This window comes from Biomphalaria glabrata, chromosome 6 (assembly GCF_947242115.1).
Source record: "Biomphalaria glabrata chromosome 6, xgBioGlab47.1, whole genome shotgun sequence".
Lineage (NCBI taxonomy): Eukaryota > Metazoa > Mollusca > Gastropoda > Planorbidae > Biomphalaria > Biomphalaria glabrata.
The window spans coordinates 29,427,430-29,449,175 of record NC_074716.1 but is presented as its reverse complement, the minus strand read 5'-3'; the positions used below and the strand labels follow the sequence as shown (position 1 = coordinate 29,449,175).

General features: G+C 38.5%; 1 protein-coding gene across 4 annotated transcripts; it reads left to right on the top strand.

Moving 5' to 3' along the window:
• Nucleotides 1-8,858: 8,858 nt before the first annotated feature.
• LOC106050592 (uncharacterized) lies at nucleotides 8,859-21,176 on the top strand. 4 transcript variants are annotated; one of them, XM_013205602.2, is made up of 2 exons: nucleotides 8,859-8,981; nucleotides 15,452-21,176. In XM_013205602.2, exon 2 carries the CDS (start codon nucleotides 15,477-15,479, stop codon nucleotides 17,745-17,747), a length of 2,271 nt encoding a protein of 756 aa, XP_013061056.2. In that variant the 5' UTR covers nucleotides 8,859-8,981; nucleotides 15,452-15,476; the 3' UTR covers nucleotides 17,748-21,176. The 4 variants fall into 4 exon arrangements, with proteins under 4 accessions (XP_013061056.2, XP_013061054.2, XP_013061055.2 ...); XM_013205600.2 differs by lacking the exon at nucleotides 8,859-8,981 and adding an exon at nucleotides 9,017-9,188; XM_013205601.2 differs by lacking the exon at nucleotides 8,859-8,981 and adding an exon at nucleotides 10,844-11,271.
• Nucleotides 21,177-21,746: the final 570 nt, after the last annotated feature.

The window sequence follows — 21,746 nt, the reverse complement described above, 5'->3', positions numbered from 1 at the left end:
GAGCACTCTCCTACAATAGGAAGTAAAATTGCCACTATGAAAAACACTCACGAACCTATATAGATGTATTAAAGTTTTCATTTTGTCATTCATGTTTTTTTTTTTTTTTCGTTTTTTTTTTTAATCTAAGAAAAAAGATCTAGATCGCATCTTTTCTAGACTTTGCATTGGGAAGACAGTTCAAGACTGTGTTTTAAATGTTAAGACTTTGGACACTTAGATTCCCTGGAATTAGTTTCGCCATTGCATCGATAGCGGGTTTGTTTGAAGTACTTCTCGTTCATTTGAAAATGATGATTAGATGAATTTGCGCGGATTAACTAGCGGATCTAGAACTTTTGAGGGATGGGGGCGATTTTTTTCCAAACCCTAACGCCAAATAAACCCTTAACCAGGGGAGGACTGGCTATATGGGCATTCGGACAAATGCCCGGTGGGCCGGTACACAAAAGGGCCTCATGAATACCACTATGGCACGAATTAAACAGTTAAAAGTTTTATAATATTCTCTTATAAAAGGGGCCATCTGAGCCTCGTGTTTAAAAAAATCTTTACCAGGCTCTAAAGTGTAAGAGGGACTACTAATTTAATCTCATTTAATTTAATAACCTACATCCATAGACAGTGCTACTAGCAGGCTTCTTCCATTTAGGGCAACTTAAGGCATATAATTCTTATAATGATTTGGAGTAGGCTGCACTGTAGGCCTATGCACATGAATATTTGCAGTTATCTATACATTATTAAACTTAACATAATGATTTTGAGAATAAAGTAGATCTAGAAATGGAGGCCCACCAAATGATAGACAACTTATGGGCCGAAGTGTATAGAAATGCCCGGGCGGATTTTGACAAACAGTCCGCACAGACCCTAACCCTATGTATAAACGCACACGCAAAGCGCGCCCGCGCGCGCTCACACACACACACACACGCGCGCGCGGGAAATACTTCACTCATCGTTAATGTTCGGACTCGAAGACAAGCCTTATTATTATTATTTTAATTTTTATTATTATTTTTTTAATTTATTATTATTATGTTAGAAAAGAACGAGTATTCATTCTCTGGCGAAGCCAGGGTCGAGTTTCGTTAAAGGGAAACAAAATTCATCGTAGTCCCTTTATCAGTTTCCACCGAGAAATGTTCTGGTGATGTGGCAGGTCTGCAGCAGTACCGCCCTCTGACAGGCAACGAGAATGTTCCTAGGAATGCCAAGGGCCTTGAAAGTATCTGTGAGGTCAGTTCTTAGTTCTTATCTTATATAATACAGACGTTACTTCAAAAAAGATGATTACGTCCTACGCGTCATGCATTTAGTCATGCATATTAACCAATGACTTAAATTCTGCCAAGTCACTGGTTTTCCTGGCTAGCCCAGGCAACCCATTCCATGATCTAATATCACTAGGGAAGAAGGAGTATTTGTACAAATTTGTCCTAGCATTGGGACGAGGAATGTGCCTTTATCTTTGTGTCTTTCAGAGTATTTTATTAAATTTTGTTTTTGTATTTGAAGATTATGGTTCAGTGTTTTATGTATGATTGCTATTTTACTTTTGAGCCTTCTGTCCTGAAGGCTTTCTAAATTTAGTGATTTTACTAAAGGTGTTACTCTAGTCAAATGTGAATATTCGTTTGTTATGAATCTCACTGCTCTATTTTGTGTCTGTTCCAGTTTCTTAATGTTTTCTTGAGTTGAGGGATCCCAAACGGAGGATGCATATTCTATTATTGGCCTAACCAAGGTTAAATAACATTTTAGTTTTATATTCTTATTTGATTTATAGAAATTTCTTTTAATAAATCCTAATGCTTTGTTTGATTTTTTTTTTTTTTTTTGTAGTTTCATCACTATGTGGATTCCATGACAGTTTTTCATTTATTATAACACCTAGGTATTTTGCGTTTTTAGTCTGTGTTACTGGTTTGCCATGAATAAGATAAGTGGAATTAATTTGTTTTTTTGTTACTCTTAGCAACTGGCATATTTCTGGGTGGAAAGACATGCTCCAATTTGATTCTCATTTCTGTAATTCATCTAATTCTCTTTGTAAAATATCTGTGTCTTGTGTTGTTTTTATTGTTCTATATATTATGCAATCGTCTGCAAATAATCTGACTTTTGTTCCTGAAGTAATGCAATTTGGTAAATCATTTATGTAAATTTAAAATAGTAGTGGACCCAAGACTGTTTCTTGAGGTACACCTGAATTTACTGTTATCGGTGTTGATTTAGAGCCATTTATTATTACAGTTTGTTCTCTCCCTATCAGAAAATCTTTAATCCACTGATGCAGTGGACCATTAATGCCGAGATATTTTAATTTTTTAAGCAAACTATGGTGGTGGACTTTGTCAAAAGCCTTAGAAAAATCTAGTTAGATAGCATCTATTTGTTCACTATTATCTAAACCTTTTGAAAAGTCATCAATTATTAGTTGTGTTTCACATGATCTATATTTCCTAAAGCCATGTTGGTATGGTGTGAGGACAATATGTTTGTCTAAGTGGTTTATGATGTTGCTACATATTATGTGTTCTAGGATTTTACATGTGATGCTGGTAAGTAATACTGATCTGTAGTTTCCTGTTTCCCTGAGCTTTTCAGTAAAAACGACTAATTGTATGGACACGAGCAAACATAAACTACTGTATTTTAAACATGAACTAACGATTTATAAACTAGTCATGTCGCTATTTTGTTTCATCTCCTTGACTATTTCTTCAATACAATGTAAGCTATAGAACAGTTTGAATCTAATTTACTAGATTTATTTCGGACACACGGTACATGTTGTTACTACACTGATCGATGCTTTGTAATATAAAGAAGAAGAAGAAGATAGGCCAACCTTTTTTAACTTCATTGTTTAGTCCATTGGTTTAATCTAGATATTGAGTTTACAAATATATTTCTAAACTCTAGCTCTAAACAATTGTCTTAGTTTATTCATTTCTTTATGATTCTTAATAGTTTAATTTTGGAAAATAATTCCATTCTAATGTCAATTTTTTAAAATAAGCTAACCTTTGTTTTCTACGAGTTTTTTTTTTTTAAACTGACTAGTTAATTGTAATACTGTAACGTAAACAAAATGATGAACAGTGCTCAAGACTGACTAGTCTGGCTGGCGCCTCAAAAACTTTTTAAGCTCAGACGTAGAAATCGGCATCTCTGGTTCTGTCCGGTCTGTGTAGTCTATAAGGGCCCCATACCCAGATCTATCGGGGTCCCTCATTACCAACCCATCGGTATAGCAGAAAATGGCATCTGATGGGTAGGACTTTAGTGTAGCTGATGCCAAGTTTTGGAGTATGGCAGGTGTTAATCGCCTCTTGGTGGCTCCCTCTTGTCCTATAAGGGACATGTTTATTTGTGGGGCCGGCATTCTCCTCCACGGAGGGCAAGTATTAATCCTTCTAATAGGAATTCTATCTGTGGAGAGCCCATATGATTTTGACAAATTGGCCGCAATGTGGAGGAACGATGCGGTTCCTCTCTCTCCACTGTTGCACAAAAGATTGTGGTGGGTAGCCAAGAGTCGCCCCTTTTGTAGCGCTCGTAGGCCGTAAGTACCGCCCTCTCCCTCCTTAAATGTAAAGGGGCCAAAGAAGGATTCAATGAGTGGAGGAGGTTATCCCCGAAAATAGAAAAACATGAGACCAGCAGAGCTCCCATTCAGTCATCGCTTGCTTGGAGGGAACTTGAAGTTTCCCTGAGAGTAGGGAACAGTATTGACAACAAGGCCCAAGATTTGATTATACAAGAGACGAAAACCTGGAGAGGTAGTAAAATTACTATCAACGTACGATCCACTCTTGAGGGAGCATGTGCTTTGAACTAAGCTTTGTTCCAGATCGAATACATACATGTCTCCACAAATACAAAATTAATTTACTACAATATTGGGGGATCACGCTAAAAAAACAAATCATACAGCAAGTAAAACAAGCCAAATATTTCTCTATTATTTTTGACAGTACACCTGACATCTTAAAGCTGGATCAAACTTCCCAAATTTTACGGTACGTTGTCATGGATAATGACGGGGTGCAGGTTCGTGAGTCTTTTATTGACTTCATCGACACAAAGGACATGCATGCTGCTTGAATCGCTGAGATGATTCTAGAGAAACTGCGTTCGGATGGCTTAGACATAATGGACTGCAGGGGTCAAGGCTATGATAATGCTGCGGTCATGAAAGGTCAAAACTACGGTGTCCAAAAACGTATTCTAGAAGTCACTATTCATTGCCTGCTCAAACTCTGGAGACATTAACTAGCAGAGATAAAAATTCATCGACTAGATCTGAAGCAGGTGGATTATTGGTTGCTGTTCAGTCTTTTAATTTTGTCACCTATCTTGGATTTTGGGCTCCTGTATTAACTGAAATTAATGATGCGCAATTCTACCTTCAGAAACAAGGATTGTCTATTCGAGACTGCTCACTCAAACTAAAAACATTAGAGACATTTTTAAGTAGTAATCGAGAGGACATTGATGAAGCCAGCATTACCTTTGCCGAAAGCGTGTGTTCAGATCTGAGAATCAGTACAGAACCTCAAAAACGAATGGGCCATAAGAAAAAGATGCCTGGTGAGAAAAGTGACTACTCTATACTTACACACAAAGAAGAGCTACGAAGGGAAATTTATTCTACCTTGGACAGGATTGTTCAAGAAATAATCACCCGATTCGAGCAACTTCATAATGTAGCAGATAGATATGAATTTTTGTCGCCTTCCCAGCTATTAAATCCTCAGGTCGAAATCAATCTCGATAGTACTCCTAGCGACATTGATAAAAACGAATTTCTGCTGGAGCGAAAGAGGCTTCACAGTTTGTCACAGTTTCATCAGAAGCCTCCGAATTTCCAAAACAAAGACCTGTTGAGCTCTTGAATTTTATAAATAAATACCAGCTAGATGATTCAGTCCCGAATATCATCATCATGATTCGCATATTTTTTTACTATTGCGGTAAGCGTCGCTACATGCGAGAGAAGTTTTTCCAAACTGATCAAGAATTATTAACGATCAACGATGACAAATTTACGACTCACTAATTTGGCCATTTTGTCCATTGAACAAGAGCTGGTGGAAAAAAATGGATTTCGACAAAATTACTGATACTTTTGCTACAAGAAAGCGCGTAAAATTCATTTGTAGTATGTTTATGTAAAAGTGATTTTTTTTAATTAACAATATTTGATTCATGAATACATATTATTTTGAACAGGTTTTGCAATGTTATTAATTAGTTTTTTTGTTTTTTTTTTGGGGGGGGGGGGGCGCATCAAGATGAGGTACCGCACCAGGCATCATATACTCTAGCTACGCCACTGGGGGTGACATTAGCTTCTTTCCAGTCCTTTGGTACTCTGCCCTGGCTAAGTGAAGCCTGAAAGAGTATTTTGAACACTGGGGGTAGCTCCAGTTGTTATTATTCCCTCGGTTGATATGACAATGGGGTAGGCCTATATTGTTATTTTATATAATTTCCATAAACCCTTAATCTCAAAGCCAAGGTTCCCATATTCTCGTTGTTTTTCCAGCTCAGTTTTTTTTTTAAATTATGAGATAGTGGTACGGCGATGTCAATAATGGTAGCGGCCTATCCCAGTTCAGTAGATGATCCGTAGACTCGAGAACCTCTTGTGGTGAGTATTTGTAATATAGGTCCTTACCGATCAAATTGTGTGTCAAAGCCAAGTGCTGGTGTATTAGCTTTGCAACTTGGTTATGGCGACCTAGGTAGGCAGATTCCGATAGGGCTGAACATCCCGCCATTACGTGTTCAATTGACTCACCACATTTCCACATTTTCGGCATTTGTCAACAATATTGAGTTTTAGGATATGTTTCTCGTATTTTTTGTCCTAATTACTCTGTTCTGTATTGCTGGGACAAGGCCTTCAGTTTCAGGGTAGAGATGACCTGCTTTGAGCCATGCTTCTTGACTACGCTCTTGGAATTACATGCCTGTATTTCGCTTTAGATTTTATATCGAAAAGGAAAGTTTTTTCGTCAAATTATCTGTTGAGGGGTTTTAAACTAAAAAATCTCTGAAGTTTTTTTTTTTTTTTTTTAAATTCAAAACCCCATTTAGCTACGATCATAGAATTTGGTGACTGTAGTTTGCTTTAAAATAATATTGAAGAGTGAGGTTTTCAAATCTAAATGCTCTGTAGGGGAATTTTAAACTGAAAACGATCTGGAGGGGTTTTAAACTTTAAAGAAAAAGCCATCTGGAGGAGGGGGATTTAAACTCAAAACCTCTTTGGCTACGCTCATAGATTTTATAGTATGTAATTTGCTTTTTTTTTAATATTGAAGAGGTACTTTTTAGCTTCAAACACCAACTGGAGGGAGAGGGGGTTAAACTCAAAACCCCTTTGGCTACGCTCATTGAATTTTGAGTGTGCAATTTGCTTTTTTTATATTGAAGAGGGGGTTTATTGTAAATTTTGGAGGGGGTTTTAAAATCAAAATCTTCCTTAACTGTGCTGATGGAATTTGGTGATTGTTGTTTGCATTTTTTTTTTGTTTTGTTTTATAGAATAGGGGGATTTAACTGCAAAAACTTCTGGTAGGGGGTTTAAAATTCAAAAACCCCCTGTAGGGTGTTTTAAACTCAAAGCCCCCTGGTAGAGGGATTTGTATCTCAAAACCCACTGATAGGGGTATTTTAAATCTCAAAACCCCCTGGTAGGGGGATTTAAACTCAAAACCCCCTCGGCTGTGCTGTGGTAAGTGATGATTTAGTATTAAAATCTCACCTAAAATAAACAAAATGAAAGCAAAAATCAGTCACTTAATTCCGTTCTCCCCCCCCCTGAGAGTGGGGGATTTCATTTCGGGGGGGGGGTTGAACCCCAAGACCCCCCCCTCCCCCGGCTACGCCCATGGCTGGAGACATGCAGTTTTGATCGTATTTTGGAAAGTTGCGTCTTGCACAGTTTGAAGATGCTCTGCAATCCACGTCCTCCATCCTTCCGGGGCAGGTATAGCCTTATGGTGGAGGATTTGGGGTGTAAACATCGGAATTTGGTGAATAATTTCCTCGTGAGTCTGTCAATGTCATGTATGTCGGTATCTGTCCATTTGATGACAGCGTATAGGCAGAGGAGCACTGGGACGGCCCAGCTATTTATTGCCGTGATGAGGTTACTGCCAGATAGTTTTGTGTTGAGAATTTTATTTACTCTCTGCTTATTATTATTATTATTACTATTATTATTATTACTATTATTATTATTATTACTATTATTATTATTATTATGTTAGAAATGAACGATTATGAGTATTCATTCTCTGGCACTGCCAGGGTCAACTTCATTTCTGGTGATGTGGCAGGTCTGCAGCAGTAGGGCCTACTGCCCTCTGACAGGCATCGAGAGTCTTCTTATGGATGTTAAGGGCTTTGAAGGTATCTGTGATGTCAGTTGTCATAATCCCCTCGGTTAATATAACAATGAGGTATATTGTTATTTTAGATAACTTTCATAAATGCCTAATCTCCAAGCCTAGGTTCCCATATTTTCGTTGTATTTCGATTTACAGCGATGTCAATAATGGTAGCGGTTTTTTTTTCTTGTTTATCAATAAGCATTAGATCAGGGTGATTAGAATCTACCGTTTTGTCAGTCAAAATAGGCCTATCCCAGTATAATACGTGATCAAGGATCAATTATTTTTTTATGAGACAAAATGGTGAATTAAATATAGCGAATTAAGGGACTGCACCGACCAGGGCACGAACCAGCGATCCTTCTTCTTCTTTCTTCTTGTCCCTCTACCACCTTTACATAAAAACAGAATAGCCCTCCCCCTCCCCCACCCACTCACACCTTCATGTTAACCTTTCCTTTCAAACCTTAATAACACAACACAGGTTCTGGCTGCTATTTCGTGTTTAGGAAACAAAAAAGAGAGGCATCTTTTTACAAAGCTTGTATCAACTCAATCTCGGATCAAGCTGAAATTTTGCACACTTATTTCTTTTACCTAACAACAACAAAAATAAATTAATTAATTAATCAATTAGTTAATTAACTATTGGTAATTCTTTTTATTTTGTTTATTTGTTTGGTATCTTGAACAAGGGAGAGAAATTGTACTTGAGTGAAGTGATGGTATAAGCTGAATTAGTCCCCTTATATGTCGCCGCTTCAAAGTAACTTTATACAAACAATATATAACTAAACACTATTCTATTTTCATGGGCTCCTCACTAGCAGAGTGGTTAGGATTCAATAGGATGTCGGCTGGAGGAGGCTAGACCCATGAGTTCGTATTCAGGTCGTCCTGTTTTTAATAAATGCTTTTAAAGAGCGAATACGGTAAAAAAAAAAAATGACCCAGATAACCCCTTCTTTCAAATTCCCATCCCCCCATGTTGCCAACTGGTCCAGTTAAGTGATGAGATCCTAGAGTATCGAGAAAGCTAATAGCATGAAATAGCGCCAAACAAAAAATAAATGGTCAAAATATTTCGAATAGCACAGATTTATTCCTGTCGGTCTAGAATCACTACATTTATTAGAAATTTAATTACTTGACCGATCACAAAAAATTGATACAATGACACTTAGTAAAATCTTCTTGTTGTTTTTTTTTTATATTTCTGCTTCTAGAAAATATACATCTCTTTTTCTGAAATCTTGTAGATCTAAAAACTTTAGTAAAGATCTAGTAAATAGGCTAAGTAAAAAAAAAACATTTTAAAACTTATCTAAGAGAGAGAGATAGAGAGAGAGAGAGAGAGAATTATGGTTAAGTGAATAAGTGTTTGTTTTTTAATCACTACTCCCCCTTCACAGTTTTGGATTCGTCCACGATACTCCCCTGATACAAATTAGTTCACGGAATTTAAAGCCATTCCCTATTCTGTCCGCCTGAACACAAGTCCTAGAAAATCTCTTCTCTGTCGCTAGTGTTATCGCTGTGTCAACCTGGATCGCAAACACAAAAGAGGTAATTTTTTTTTTTATTGTGGGTCTCATGTACAGGACAGAATTCCGTCCCTTGCCGAAGTTTGACGGGACAGATTTGCTTCCCTTGACTGGCATGTTATCAGTTGAGATTGTTTAGGAGGGTGTTTGTTCTATTGTTAACTTTTTTTGTATCGCGTGAGACAACTAGAATGTTAATATTACGATCTGTTCTGGCTGTACAGTACAGGTAGGAATCTAGACCTATTAGAGCTTAATCTAGAGTCCATATATTTATGAAAAAAATATATTAATAGAGCTAGTCTATGTAGATCTGGCACCTTGGAGTGTATTTGAGAATCATACATGTTTTCCCCTTAAAGACTTATTTATATTTATTTGCGACTGCATTCAGTCAATTGTTGTTGCTGTCGAGCTCTTTATCTACCTCGTAAGTTTAACTCTTGCCTGCTTTTAATATATGTTAGCCTAGTGCAGAGGCGGCCTCAGCTGAACTCGAGGCCCTGGGCGAGTGTCTTACGAGGGCCTGGGAGCTGTAAGCGTAGATTATATATACCGTACCACATCACAATAACGGGCTGCCTCAAATGCTGTAGGCCTTATAATTCTTACAAAACATTGTAAGTTACCAGGGTATTGGCATGCTGTATTTGAAAACCCAAAGTGTCACGTTTAGAGCTTTCATAGTAATAGGTATCTTTACAAATGTGGTGAAAGACTTCCAAAATATTGAGTAACAACAGATCTTCGTTTATGAGAACTCGTCTGTTATGGTTGCCCCCCCCCCCATCACCACATCATAAGGCCGCCCTTGGCCTAGTGGCTATCATGGAGATAAATATTTTAACAGATTTTTGTTAACAGACTTTGTTTAAATTAAAATGAATGGCTTGCATTAAAAGACCTGGTTACATGTTTGGTAATACATTTGTAGATATAGAATTCTGTGTTGTCTCTAAAACAGATTCCATCGGGTAAACTTTTAAATGCAAGCATCTTTAGATGTTTAATATGGCGATATAGATCCGCTCACTCCTTGCTACTATTTACCAAGGTTGTGTGTGTGTGTTTATATGATTGTTCCTGTTTTTATCTATATTGTTATTGTTTTGGTAGCAATTCTAAAGGGGACAATTGTAGTCAAACTGAATGTCCATTTGTTTGGACTAGTCAAATTAAAATCTTATCAATCTGGTTTATAGGGATGGACTAATGGAAGTGGACACTGTGCAGTCTCCCAGTGCCTCACATTCGATGGAACCTCAACAAAGGAACAATATTTTTTTTTTCATAAAGAAGGATTCTTTATTTTGAAATGTGTTAAAACAGGATATATTATTTTTAATAGGTTATTATTATTATTATTATATTATTATTATTAAAGCTTTCGAAAGAGGTGGGGCCACCACAAAAATCCTGGCCAAGGCCTCGACTTAAGCTACCTAAATACGGCCCTGGTGGTCCAAACAGATTCTAACAGCCTTTAATTCTATAAATAATTTTAGTTGTACATTAGCAGACGATCGTTTCTGCTTTTAAAGTAAAGAGCCCGAAAAATGTGACACCATTCTCTATTTGACCTCAATGTAAGTTCCATGAACTCAGTAACCAGACACTGAAATATCTCATCGTACTAAAATATGCAGCTAAAAAAAAAGGTGGTGATCTAATATTAAAATTGATATAGTGGTGATCTAATATTAAAATTGATATAGTGGTGATCCAATATTAAAATTGATATTGTGGTGATCTAATATTAAAATTGATATTGTGGTGATCTAATATTAAAATTGATATAGTGGTGATCTAATATTAAAATTGATATAGTGGTGATCTAATATTAAAATTGATATAGTGGTGATCTAATATTAACATTACTATAGAATATATAAATATTATATGCAAATGTAAATCCTTTGATCAAGCTGTATCTTCCTTTGTAATTGCTAGCTGACAAATCAATACGATTCTCTCGTGGGGTTTCAACATTTAATCCAATAACGTTTTGTGGCTTGATTTCTTTTCAAAAGACTGAAAAGATTTTTTTGGGGTTAGGGTAGAGGGTGGATGGGAGGTGAAATTTTCTTATTCGACGAAATGGTATTGGATCAGAGCAACCTGTCAAGTGTCTCTGAAGCTCGAGTTACTTGTGTCTTAAGTTGAGTCAGAACATTTCTTTGTGTCTAGAAAGGGAAAAGTAAGGATTAGAGTTGAAAGCTGAAAGATAAGAGAAAGTGGAAGAAAATAAATAAAACTCGCATTGATCGTGGATTTGTTGTAGAGTTTAAAGAAAGGGGTTAAAATGGCTTAAGGTAAGTTTAATTGAAAACAGAGAGAGAGAAAGAGAGAGAGAGAGAGTGAACGAAGGGGTGAACGAAGAAGCAAAATTAAAAATCGAAAGGAAAACAGAGAATGAACTAACGTGATATGGAAAGACTTGAAGAAAAAAAAAAGAAAGAAAGAGGAGAGACAGGATGAAGTAAATTTCATTTTCGGCCGCGAAGTCCGATCTTGGCTTTCAAAAGTCGATTTCACTGAATGCAAGGGTAGGAAGAATGGAAAAGTCGGTCGTTAAAGTGATTAATGGAAGGATGGATGGATGGATGGATAGATAGATAGATAGATAGATAGATAGATAGATAGATAGTTAGATAGGTAGATAGATAGGTAGATAGATACATCGATAGATAGATAGATACTGCTAACATAAACGAATACATAAATGAATGTGTTGATGGTGCTTTACAGAGTGCAGAACAAATTCTTGTCTATCCTTCACTTAGTAAATTTAATGACAGTATTCACCCGATCGGATTATGTTTTGGCTTTGTGTGTGTGAGAGTCGAAATTAAAGCACCAAGTCTTTGAGCATTGTTTCGAGTTTCCAAATGAAAATTAAAAAAAAATATCTCGTCTAAAACAAGAGTCTTTCTTTCATCGTTACTATCTGTCTATCTTTCACTCCTTCATATATCTCCCCCCTCTCGCTCTCTTTCTCCTTCTCTCTCTCTCTCTCTCTGTCTCCATAATCTTCAAATACAAAATCTAATAAAATACTCAGAAAGACACAAAGATAAAGGCACATTCCTCGTTCCATATGCTAGGACAAATTTGTACAAATACTCCTTCTTCCCTAGCGCTCTTATAGCATGGAATGGGTTGCCTGAGCTAGCCAGGAAAACCAGTGACTTGGCTGAATTTAAGTCATTGGTTAATATGCATGACTAAATGCATGACGCGTAGGACGTAATCATCTTCTTTTTTTGAAGTAACGTCTGTATTATATATGATAAGAATATTTCTCTTTTGATATTAGTATTGTTACTGATCATGACAACATGTATGGTTAGATCCAATGGCTTGGCCTTGATCAGGTATGTCTGGTTAGATCCAATGGGTTGGCCTTGATCAGGTATGTCTGGTTAGATCCAATGGGTTGTCCTTGATCAGGTATGTCTGGTTAGATCCAATGGGTTGTCCTTGATCAGGTACGTCTGGGTAGATCCAATGGGTTGTCCTTGATCAGGTACGTCTGGGTAGATCCAATGGGTTGTCCTTGATCAGGTACATCTGGGTAGATCCAATGGGTTGTCCTTGATCAGGTACGTCTGGGTAGATCCAATGGGTTGTCCTTGATCAGGTATGTCTGGGTAGATCCAATGGGTTGTCCTTGATCAGGTACGTCTGGGTAGATCCAATGGGTTGTCCTTGATCAGGTACGTCTGGGTAGATCTAATGGGTTGTCCTTGATCAGGTACGTCTGGGTAGATCCAATGGGTTGTCCTTGATCAGGTACGTCTGGGTAGATCTAATGGGTTGTCCTTGATCAGGTACGTCTGGGTAGATCCAATGGGTTGTCCTTGATCAGGTATGTCTGGGTAGATCCAATGGGTTGTCCTTGATCAGGTATGTCTGCTTATGTAAACGAAAAGTAAAAGCGATTCCAGACTAATTCATCCGGAGCGGAAAAGTCCAAACTCGAAGACAGTTATGAAACCTATATGCAGTAGCGTAGAAAGGTAACTTTGGGCCCGGATTCTGTTAAAATCCACCCAGATATCCCTTTTTCTTACTTCCCGCCCCCTCCCATTTTCCCAGCTGGTCCAGACAAAGTGATAGGATCTTAGCGTAATGAGAAAATTGTATTGTTTTTGGTCTAGATCTATTACAAATTTAATTACGTGACTGAAACAAAATAATTGATACAATTACACTTCGTATAAGCTTTACTATTTATTTAAAACAAAAAAAAAAGCATTTTTTATGTTTTTCTTGTATGTTCAGGTATGAATGACTATCGGGTATTTCATATAAATAAATAAATGTTGAATTTTTTTTTTAAATTACATAAATTGACATTTCCAAAAACACTTAGACCTATATGTGAGAACTGTTAAACATTGACAGATTATAATTTTGTTTCCATCCATCAATCAGGGCAATATCATTAGACATGCCATTTCTATTGTATCAGCGGGTATCCTAATTAGCCCAATATACGAAAACCTTTTTTTTTTTGACCTTCCGAGCAGATCAATTAGAAATCAGTGCATCTATTTTTATAGAAATATATGCTAGTGAATCTATAGTTGATACGCCACTGTCTCTATGAACAATGTGCACAGAGTTGGACTGGACAACATCGTGAGTGGAGTTTTCCTAAGCGGCCTCTAAAAGAATTTATGATTAAAATCTGGTAGTTACTGCCCATCAGGGGCGGACTGGATGTCAAAATCGGCCCAGGCATTTCTATATAATACAGCTCATAAATTGTATATCATATGATGGGCCTCTAATTATAGGCCTATCTGTTCTGAAAATTATTATGTTATTTTTTTATAATGTATCGATAACTGTATGCATGCTCTATAATACCTTATATCTTTATAAGAAATATAAGCATTATGTTTCGTTTTAATCGTTATGTTTGTAGGCCCTAAATGGATGAAGCCTACTAATAGCGCTGTCTACAGATGTAGGCTATCACATTATTTTTGAAAATGTGTTAGATTAAACTAGTATTACACAGTAGTCTGACAGTCACAGAGCAGAAAGGGAAGCACTAGCACTAGCTGCTACCATGCTAGCAAATCATCCAAGTTCAACACACAGTTCTATCCAATGCGAAAACAACCCTCCAAAGCTTGCAAAACTCTGATTCCTCTTATATTAAAAACCTCAGAACAGCACTTACAAAGCTCAACAACAACAGCAACTAGAAGGAAATGATAAGGCTGACACACTCGCCAAGAATGGGAGAACTAACTCACAAATAAACTCTGCACTCTATCCAGAAGAATTGAAGAAATTAATTGTAAATAAAATAAATGAGAAATGGACGAGCTCTCATCCAAATCACACGAAAGATGACGCTTACTATAAGCTATCCCGACAAGACCAACGTCTAATCTTTCGACTCAGGACCGGACACAACAGAATGCGACAACACATGTACCGGAAGCTCAAAATTGGAAATCTGCCCATCACCAGAGAATGCCGACCACATCCTCCAAAACTGCTCTCTTTACCAAGAGGCCCGTATAAGACACTGGCCCCAAAACACTCCAACCCATTTGAATACCGGCCGACCGGGCATTTGCCCAATTGCCCATATAGCCAGTCCGCCCCTGCTGCCCATCCAAGACTCCGTCTAACAAAAAACTGTTTCTCCTTCTCCCTTCAACCTTCACAGCTATCATTTTAGCCATGACATTTTTTATTAGCCTACATTAAATTATCAGTAGGCCTACATAAAAGATAAACGCGAAGAAGTATATATGACTTTTCTAGACCCTTTCCATTTAGTCTCGCTTCAATGGTTCATTTTCAAACTAGACTATGTAAATAAAGCTATGCTTGGTTATATAGGCTTATCAGGAGATCAGACCCCCTTCGAAGGTTTACACAACCCAGAGAACAGATTCTATGCTTAAACGAGTTTCATACAACTTAGCTTTGTGGATATCACTTGAGAGTTAATGCTTGGACAGGCTTTCGTTATTGAGAAGTGAACATTTGGTTTTATAGTGAAAGACTTAACCAAAAACTTTTAGAACTTACTTGAAAAAAGGTCTGTGATTTTCAATTAAACACATCTCATCTATATATGTGGCAAATTATGACTAATCTTTTTTTTTTTTCAATTATAAGGTGCGATTTTTTAAACCATCCTCTACTCTCCCACCATTAGCAAATAAACAAACTCAACATTCAGCTCGACATAGCCCTTGTGGGGAAAGGGTGAGGGGAAGCTGGTTGTGATCGATACGGAAGTAACGAAATTTGACAAGATTGTCACTTGTTCCAGCGAGACAAGATAGTCACTCTATCAACGAGAGGTGAAAGTAGTGTAGTAATAATGTACATATGTTGTGCCCGATGCAAACACTTTTCTTCATTTATATAACCGAGATGAAATGTTTTTATTCTATTTTACTTTCTTCATTCGTGTATATTTGTAGCATAATGTTATTTTATTTTTTTTTATTTCAGAATGGAGTGAGCTACGCGGCTAATTATGACACAAACAGATTATCTAGGCACAAGTATGGTCAGCAGAGGTCAACAGAGGCCAACCGAGTGCAGCAAAGAGCATCCTTCAGTCTTACATTTGCTCCCCTTTTCCAACAATAACGCTGCAGACGATGTCAGTCACACGACACCCAAGGATGTCCCGAAGTCTTCCAGTGCTGAAAACAGAGTGTTTCCTGTCCTTGCAGTGACAAGGTCTCTTCCAACTCACACACAGTTGAGCGAAGGCTTTGAGCCCAACGATAAAAACGTATCTGCCAACCAAAAGAGACGATACTTGAGAGTCTCTTCAGAGAAGTTGTCTCGTCACCAGGCTAGAGCTAGAGCAAGAGCCAAATCGGAATATGAAATTCGTGCAAATATAAAACCATCGACCGCGACATTTTATATTAAAAGTGACAATGAACTTGATGTTAGAGCTAGTGACAATACGGAAAATACTCAAAACTGTTCATTGTCATCTTCATCGCTGAAAACAGATCACGCGAATGGAAACACCTCTTCCAAAACTCGTTCTGTCCAAAAGTCACTGATGAGTTTATATGACCTTCAGAAGCGAGGTCACATCACTTCTTTCTGGCACAAGAAAGAGCTTAGTTCCATTGAGTCAAAGCAGGCGAAAACCCAAGCAGATCAAACCAGCGCTTCCACAGCACCATTCTCGAATACCGTCAAAATGAACGTCAAAGAACTGCCCAGGAGTAAGACACCTTTGGTTGAAAACGACCCAGACAAACTGAACATGAACCACGTGATAGCTTTTTTACAAAACACGGAAATAGATTCCCGGGCTAGCGATAAGAAAAAGGAGGATCAGAACATAAGCGTCAAGACTACAAAGAAACCCATTGCCTACGATCCTGACTTTGGTTCGCAGACTAAATCAGCTGTTCAGCTAAACCAACGCCAGAATACAACGCTGCTGGGATCAACCAATGAGCAGAGTAAACATGCTACCGTTGAATCAAACGTTTACAGGTTTCCAGACTTCAGACCTCAGTCCTACCCATCGTATAGAGTGGATTTGATCAAAAAGAATGGCGCAGATAAAAAACAGGACGACAGCCAGCAAAAACCTAGAAACCTTCACTACTCGGACCTGAAAACTTATAACTCCATCATGTCCGCACAACCGGAACAGAGAGCGCGCCCCGAATCACTGCGCTGGAGAGTTTCATCCGATCAACAAGGAGAGATCAATATCTCGACAATGATACGCAATATCAGCAACAATACTGGTGTAAACAACGCATCCGGTAGACCATTTCGCTTGCATCGATTTCTGACCATTGTCCCCGACAGACTTCCGAACGTCGAGACAAAGGACCCCGGGTCAGCGGAGAGCAAAAGTAATGCCGTAGTGCGGGGCGGAACGGCCGAGCGGCCATTCATACATATTACATCAACCATATCTAAAGACAAGGGTGGTGACGTCAACAACCAAGAGCATGTTCCTAAAGAGAACAGAGGCTTTGATTCCCTCACAAATCTGGCAATAAATAGATTAATTAAGGAATCCCCAAGACGTAAACCCCATTCAACAATCCCTAGAAGAGGGTCCCACTTTTCTGGAATGCATTACGACGAACCTGCTCAGTTTAATGGCACAAGAAAGAAGGCGGTAATTTGTCTGCCGTCTGCAGAATACGATTTGGACGAAGATGAACTTCCAGTTTATGCCCCAGCACGAGAAAATACGCGTGCAAGTTTTAAACAGCCGACCCAGACTCATCTCTATGAAGCCAACACAGAACACGGAGAGTTGATAGATCTACCGATTGCTTCTTCCATTGGTGGTCAGGAAATTGAAACTGACCAGGAAATGGAGATGCCAGAAACTGAAACACAGGATGTTACGTCACTGACCGAAAACATTTCCGGCGAGAAGATGGACGTTTTCAACAAGTCTGACACTCAAAGCGATTTCAAACTTCATCCAGTGGACTTCACTGCTCTGGTCACGCATGACCAGGAACAAGCAGACGATGTTTACATTCATTCTTCACTGTTTCTGAACTATCCTTCACCTTCACTATCTCACCATTCGTCGTACGCCGCTACAACACCCAAAGTGGACTTTTCGAAAACGCAACAAAAAGAAAGCGGACATTTTTTTCCTAGTCATAAAAATCTTAAGAGCCATTCCAGTTCAAGCACGCACCAGACGTTTACAGGAGCTCAAGTAAAATTAACTCTTCGAAAAGAGAGAGACAGAACAAGTGCACTTACCTATATGTCAGATATGGAGGTGCTTTAAAAAAACAAAGACATTCTCACATTCAATATGTATAGATCTAAGTATCTAATTAACTTATCAATTGTACTTTTCCCCCCTATTATTTTCGCATTTAAACACATTTTTTCTTATATTTGGCAGTTAGAATATAAACTAAGCAGTGGCGTAGCAACTATTGCGCGAAGGGGGTTCATTACGCCCGGGACCACCACCAATATTGACACAAACGAGTTCTTGTAAGGGAAAAGTGTGTTGAATAATTATAATTCTTATATCATTTTGCTTAAACCATTGTATATTTGTTGCTCCTTACATATATTTATCATAAGAACCAATACCGAATCGATGTAAAACTCTTTGTAGTATGAGGTATATAAGAGGTAGATAAGATTCTAACGCCTTAACCTTTAACATTACGTCATTAAATTCGTGGATTATAGAACATCTACAAACTGTGTAAGATGCTAATTTAAAAAAATACGATTAAAACTGCACGCCACCAGCAATGAACAAGTTTCCTTCCTAAGCAAATACGACTTCGAATAGATTCCTCTGAACGTAAACAATGCTGGTGTTAATGTTGGTTTGGACGACGCAGGGCATGAGATTCGACAATGGGAAAAAAACGGAAAATTTTCGTGTTTTTTTTTACATAAAGACAATATGAACAAGGCTGCTTCCTTAACATGGCTCAAAGCAGGTCATCTCTACCCTGAAACTGAAGGATGGTTCCTTAACATGGCTCAAAGCAGGTCATCTCTACCCTGAAACTGAAGGCTGCTTCCTTAACATGGCTCAAAGCAGGTCATCTCTACCCTGAAACTGAAGGATGGTTCCTTAACATGGCTCAAAGCAGGACATCTCTACCCTGAAACTGAAGGCTGCTTCCTTAACATGGCTCAAAGCAGGACATCTCTACCCTGAAACTGAAGGCTGCTTCCTTAACATGGCTCAAAGCAGGACATCTCTACCCTGAAACTGAAGGCTGCTTCCTTAACATGGCTCAAAGCAGGACATCTCTACCCTGAAACTGAAGGCTGCTTCCTTAACATGGCTCAAAGCAGGTCATCTCTACCCTGAAACTGAAAGCTGCTTCCTTAACATGGCTCAAAGCAGGACATCTCTACCCTGAAACTGAAGGCTGCTTCCTTAACATGGCTCAAAGCAGGACATCTCTACCCTGAAACTGAAGGATGGTTCCTTAACATGGCTCAAAGCAGGACATCTCTACCCTGAAACTGAAGGCTGCTTCCTTAACATGGCTCAAAGCAGGACATCTCTACCCTGAAACTGAAAGCTGCTTCCTTAACATGACTCAAAGCAGGACATCTCTACCCTAAAACTGAAGGCTGCTTCCTTAACATGGCTCAAAGCAGGACATCTCTACCCTGAAACTGAAAGCTGCTTCCTTAACATGGCTCAAAGCAGGACATCTCTACCCTGAAACTGAAGGCTGCTTCCTTAACATGGCTCAAAGCAGGACATCTCTACCCTGAAACTGAAGGCTGCTTCCTTAACATGGCTCAAAGCAGGACATCTCTACCCTGAAACTGAAGGCTGCTTCCTTAACATGGCTCAAAGCAGGACATCTCTACCCTGAAACTGAAGGCTGCTTCCTTAACATGGCTCAAAGCAGGTCATCTCTACCCTGAAACTGAAAGCTGCTTCCTTAACATGGCTCAAAGCAGGACATCTCTACCCTGAAACTGAAGGCTGCTTCCTTAACATGGCTCAAAGCAGGACATCTCTACCCTGAAACTGAAGGATGGTTCCTTAACATGGCTCAAAGCAGGACATCTCTACCCTGAAACTGAAGGCTGCTTCCTTAACATGGCTCAAAGCAGGACATCTCTACCCTGAAACTGAAAGCTGCTTCCTTAACATGACTCAAAGCAGGACATCTCTACCCTAAAACTGAAGGCTGCTTCCTTAACATGGCTCAAAGCAGGACATCTCTACCCTGAAACTGAAAGCTGCTTCCTTAACATGGCTCAAAGCAGGACATCTCTACCCTGAAACTGAAGACTGCTTCCTTAACATGGCTCAAAGCAGGACATCTCTACCCTGAAACTGAAGGCTGCTTCCTTAACATGGCTCAAAGCAGGACATCTCTACCCTGAAACTGAAGGCTGCTTCCTTAACATGGCTCAAAGCAGGACATCTCTACCCTGAAACTGAAAGCTGCTTCCTTAACATGGCTCAAAGCAGGACATCTCTACCCTGAAACTGAAGGCTGCTTCCTTAACATGGCTCAAAGCAGGACATCTCTACCCTGAAACTGAAGGCTGCTTCCTTAACATGGCTCAAAGCAGGTCATCTCTACCCTGAAACTGAAGGCTGCTTCCTTAACATGGCTCAAAGCAGGACATCTCTACCCTGAAACTGAAAGCTGCTTCCTTAACATGGCTCAAAGCAGGACATCTCTACCCTGAGTAATTTGGGCAAAAAATTACTAGAAGCATATCTTAAAACTCAATGTTGTTCACAAATACTGAAAATGTGGAAATGTGGGTTAGTCAATTGAACACATGATGGCTTTGAAACATATTATGATCAATAAAGATACACCTCCTTATTAAAAATACTCGCCACAAGAGGTTCTCGAGTCTACATGTCACTTATTATACTGGTAAAGACCTATTTGGACAGACAAAACGGTAGATTTTAATCTCCCTGATCTGCTGTTTATTGATTTAAAAAAAAACGCCACCATTATTGACTTCGCCGTACCACTGTCTCGTAATATAAGAAAAACTGAATGGAAAAACAACAAAATCTCCTAGGCTCGGAGATTAAGCGTTTATGGAAGTTATCTAAAATAACAATATGCCTCATTGTTATATCAACAGAGGGGATAATGACAACTGACCTCACAGCAGAGGCGTAGTGAGGGGGCAAGTGGGCGCGATGCCGTAGACGCCATCCTCAGGGAGGCGCCAAAATAATAAAAAAATTATTGTAGACATTTCAGTTAGGTAATACATTTTAAGGTTATTTGTATTATATTATTATTAAATACTTTGATTGCCCCGGGCGCACCTTGTAGGCTTACGTAATACGCCTCTGCCTCACAGATAACTTCAACATTCCTAGGAACATCCTCGTTGCCTGTCAGAGGGCGATACTGCTGCAGACCAGCCATATCACGGGTAAATTCCTCAGTGGAAACTGATCAAGGGACTACATTGAATTTTTGTTCCTCTTTAACAAAACTCGACCCTGGAAGGAATACTCGTTCCTTTCTAACACAATAATAATAATATTGACACATTTTAAGCAATGTGAAAGTTCTCCAATAATTACGCCTTCTTTAATATTTCTTTTATAGTACGGTGTCCATATACTCGTTGAGATACATGAATTAATATTATGAGATGACTTTAAATTTCATTTCGTTATCGCCACAAAAAGGAAATAGAGACTTACCAATAAAATATTTTGCTGATTAAATTTGTGATGTAGCATTAACCCTTTAATTAAAATCTAAATATTACTTATTTCATCCTCAATTGACGACTATCTCCTAATCAGTCATTGTATTGTAGAAATTATCAAATTAGTCTTTGCCAACTGTGCTCGAGATTACAATGGACCTCCCACTGAGCAGCATAAACAACGATCTTAACAAATATGTTTCAAAAACTTTTTGTTTTCTATAATTCTGTGTAGGACATTCAATCATGATAATTGCGATGTGGGACGTCATCGGAACGATTCCTCTTGCACTGAACCCGATAGCACAATCTCTACAAGTTTCCATACTTGTGACAAACAATACACATTCAGAATATCTGAAGATTCAGCATGAGACTCGGGAGTCCAAGCAAGTTAATGACTGACCAATGACATTAACTTTACAAATGACCAGAACTTTGATGACCTCGTTCTAGTTGGAGAAACATATTCACTTAAAGTGTTGGGGTCAAAGCTGTATAAAATCACAAGCCTTCTAATTTCCTTATACAAATAGGCCAATAATTAAATGGTTCTTTAATTTTTATTTCAAACATCATGTAAAGG

Coding starts and splice junctions, on each gene's coding strand:
- LOC106050592 (XM_013205602.2), top strand. CDS start 15,477: ATGACACAAACAGATTATCTAGGCACAAGTATGGTCAGCAGAGGTCAA.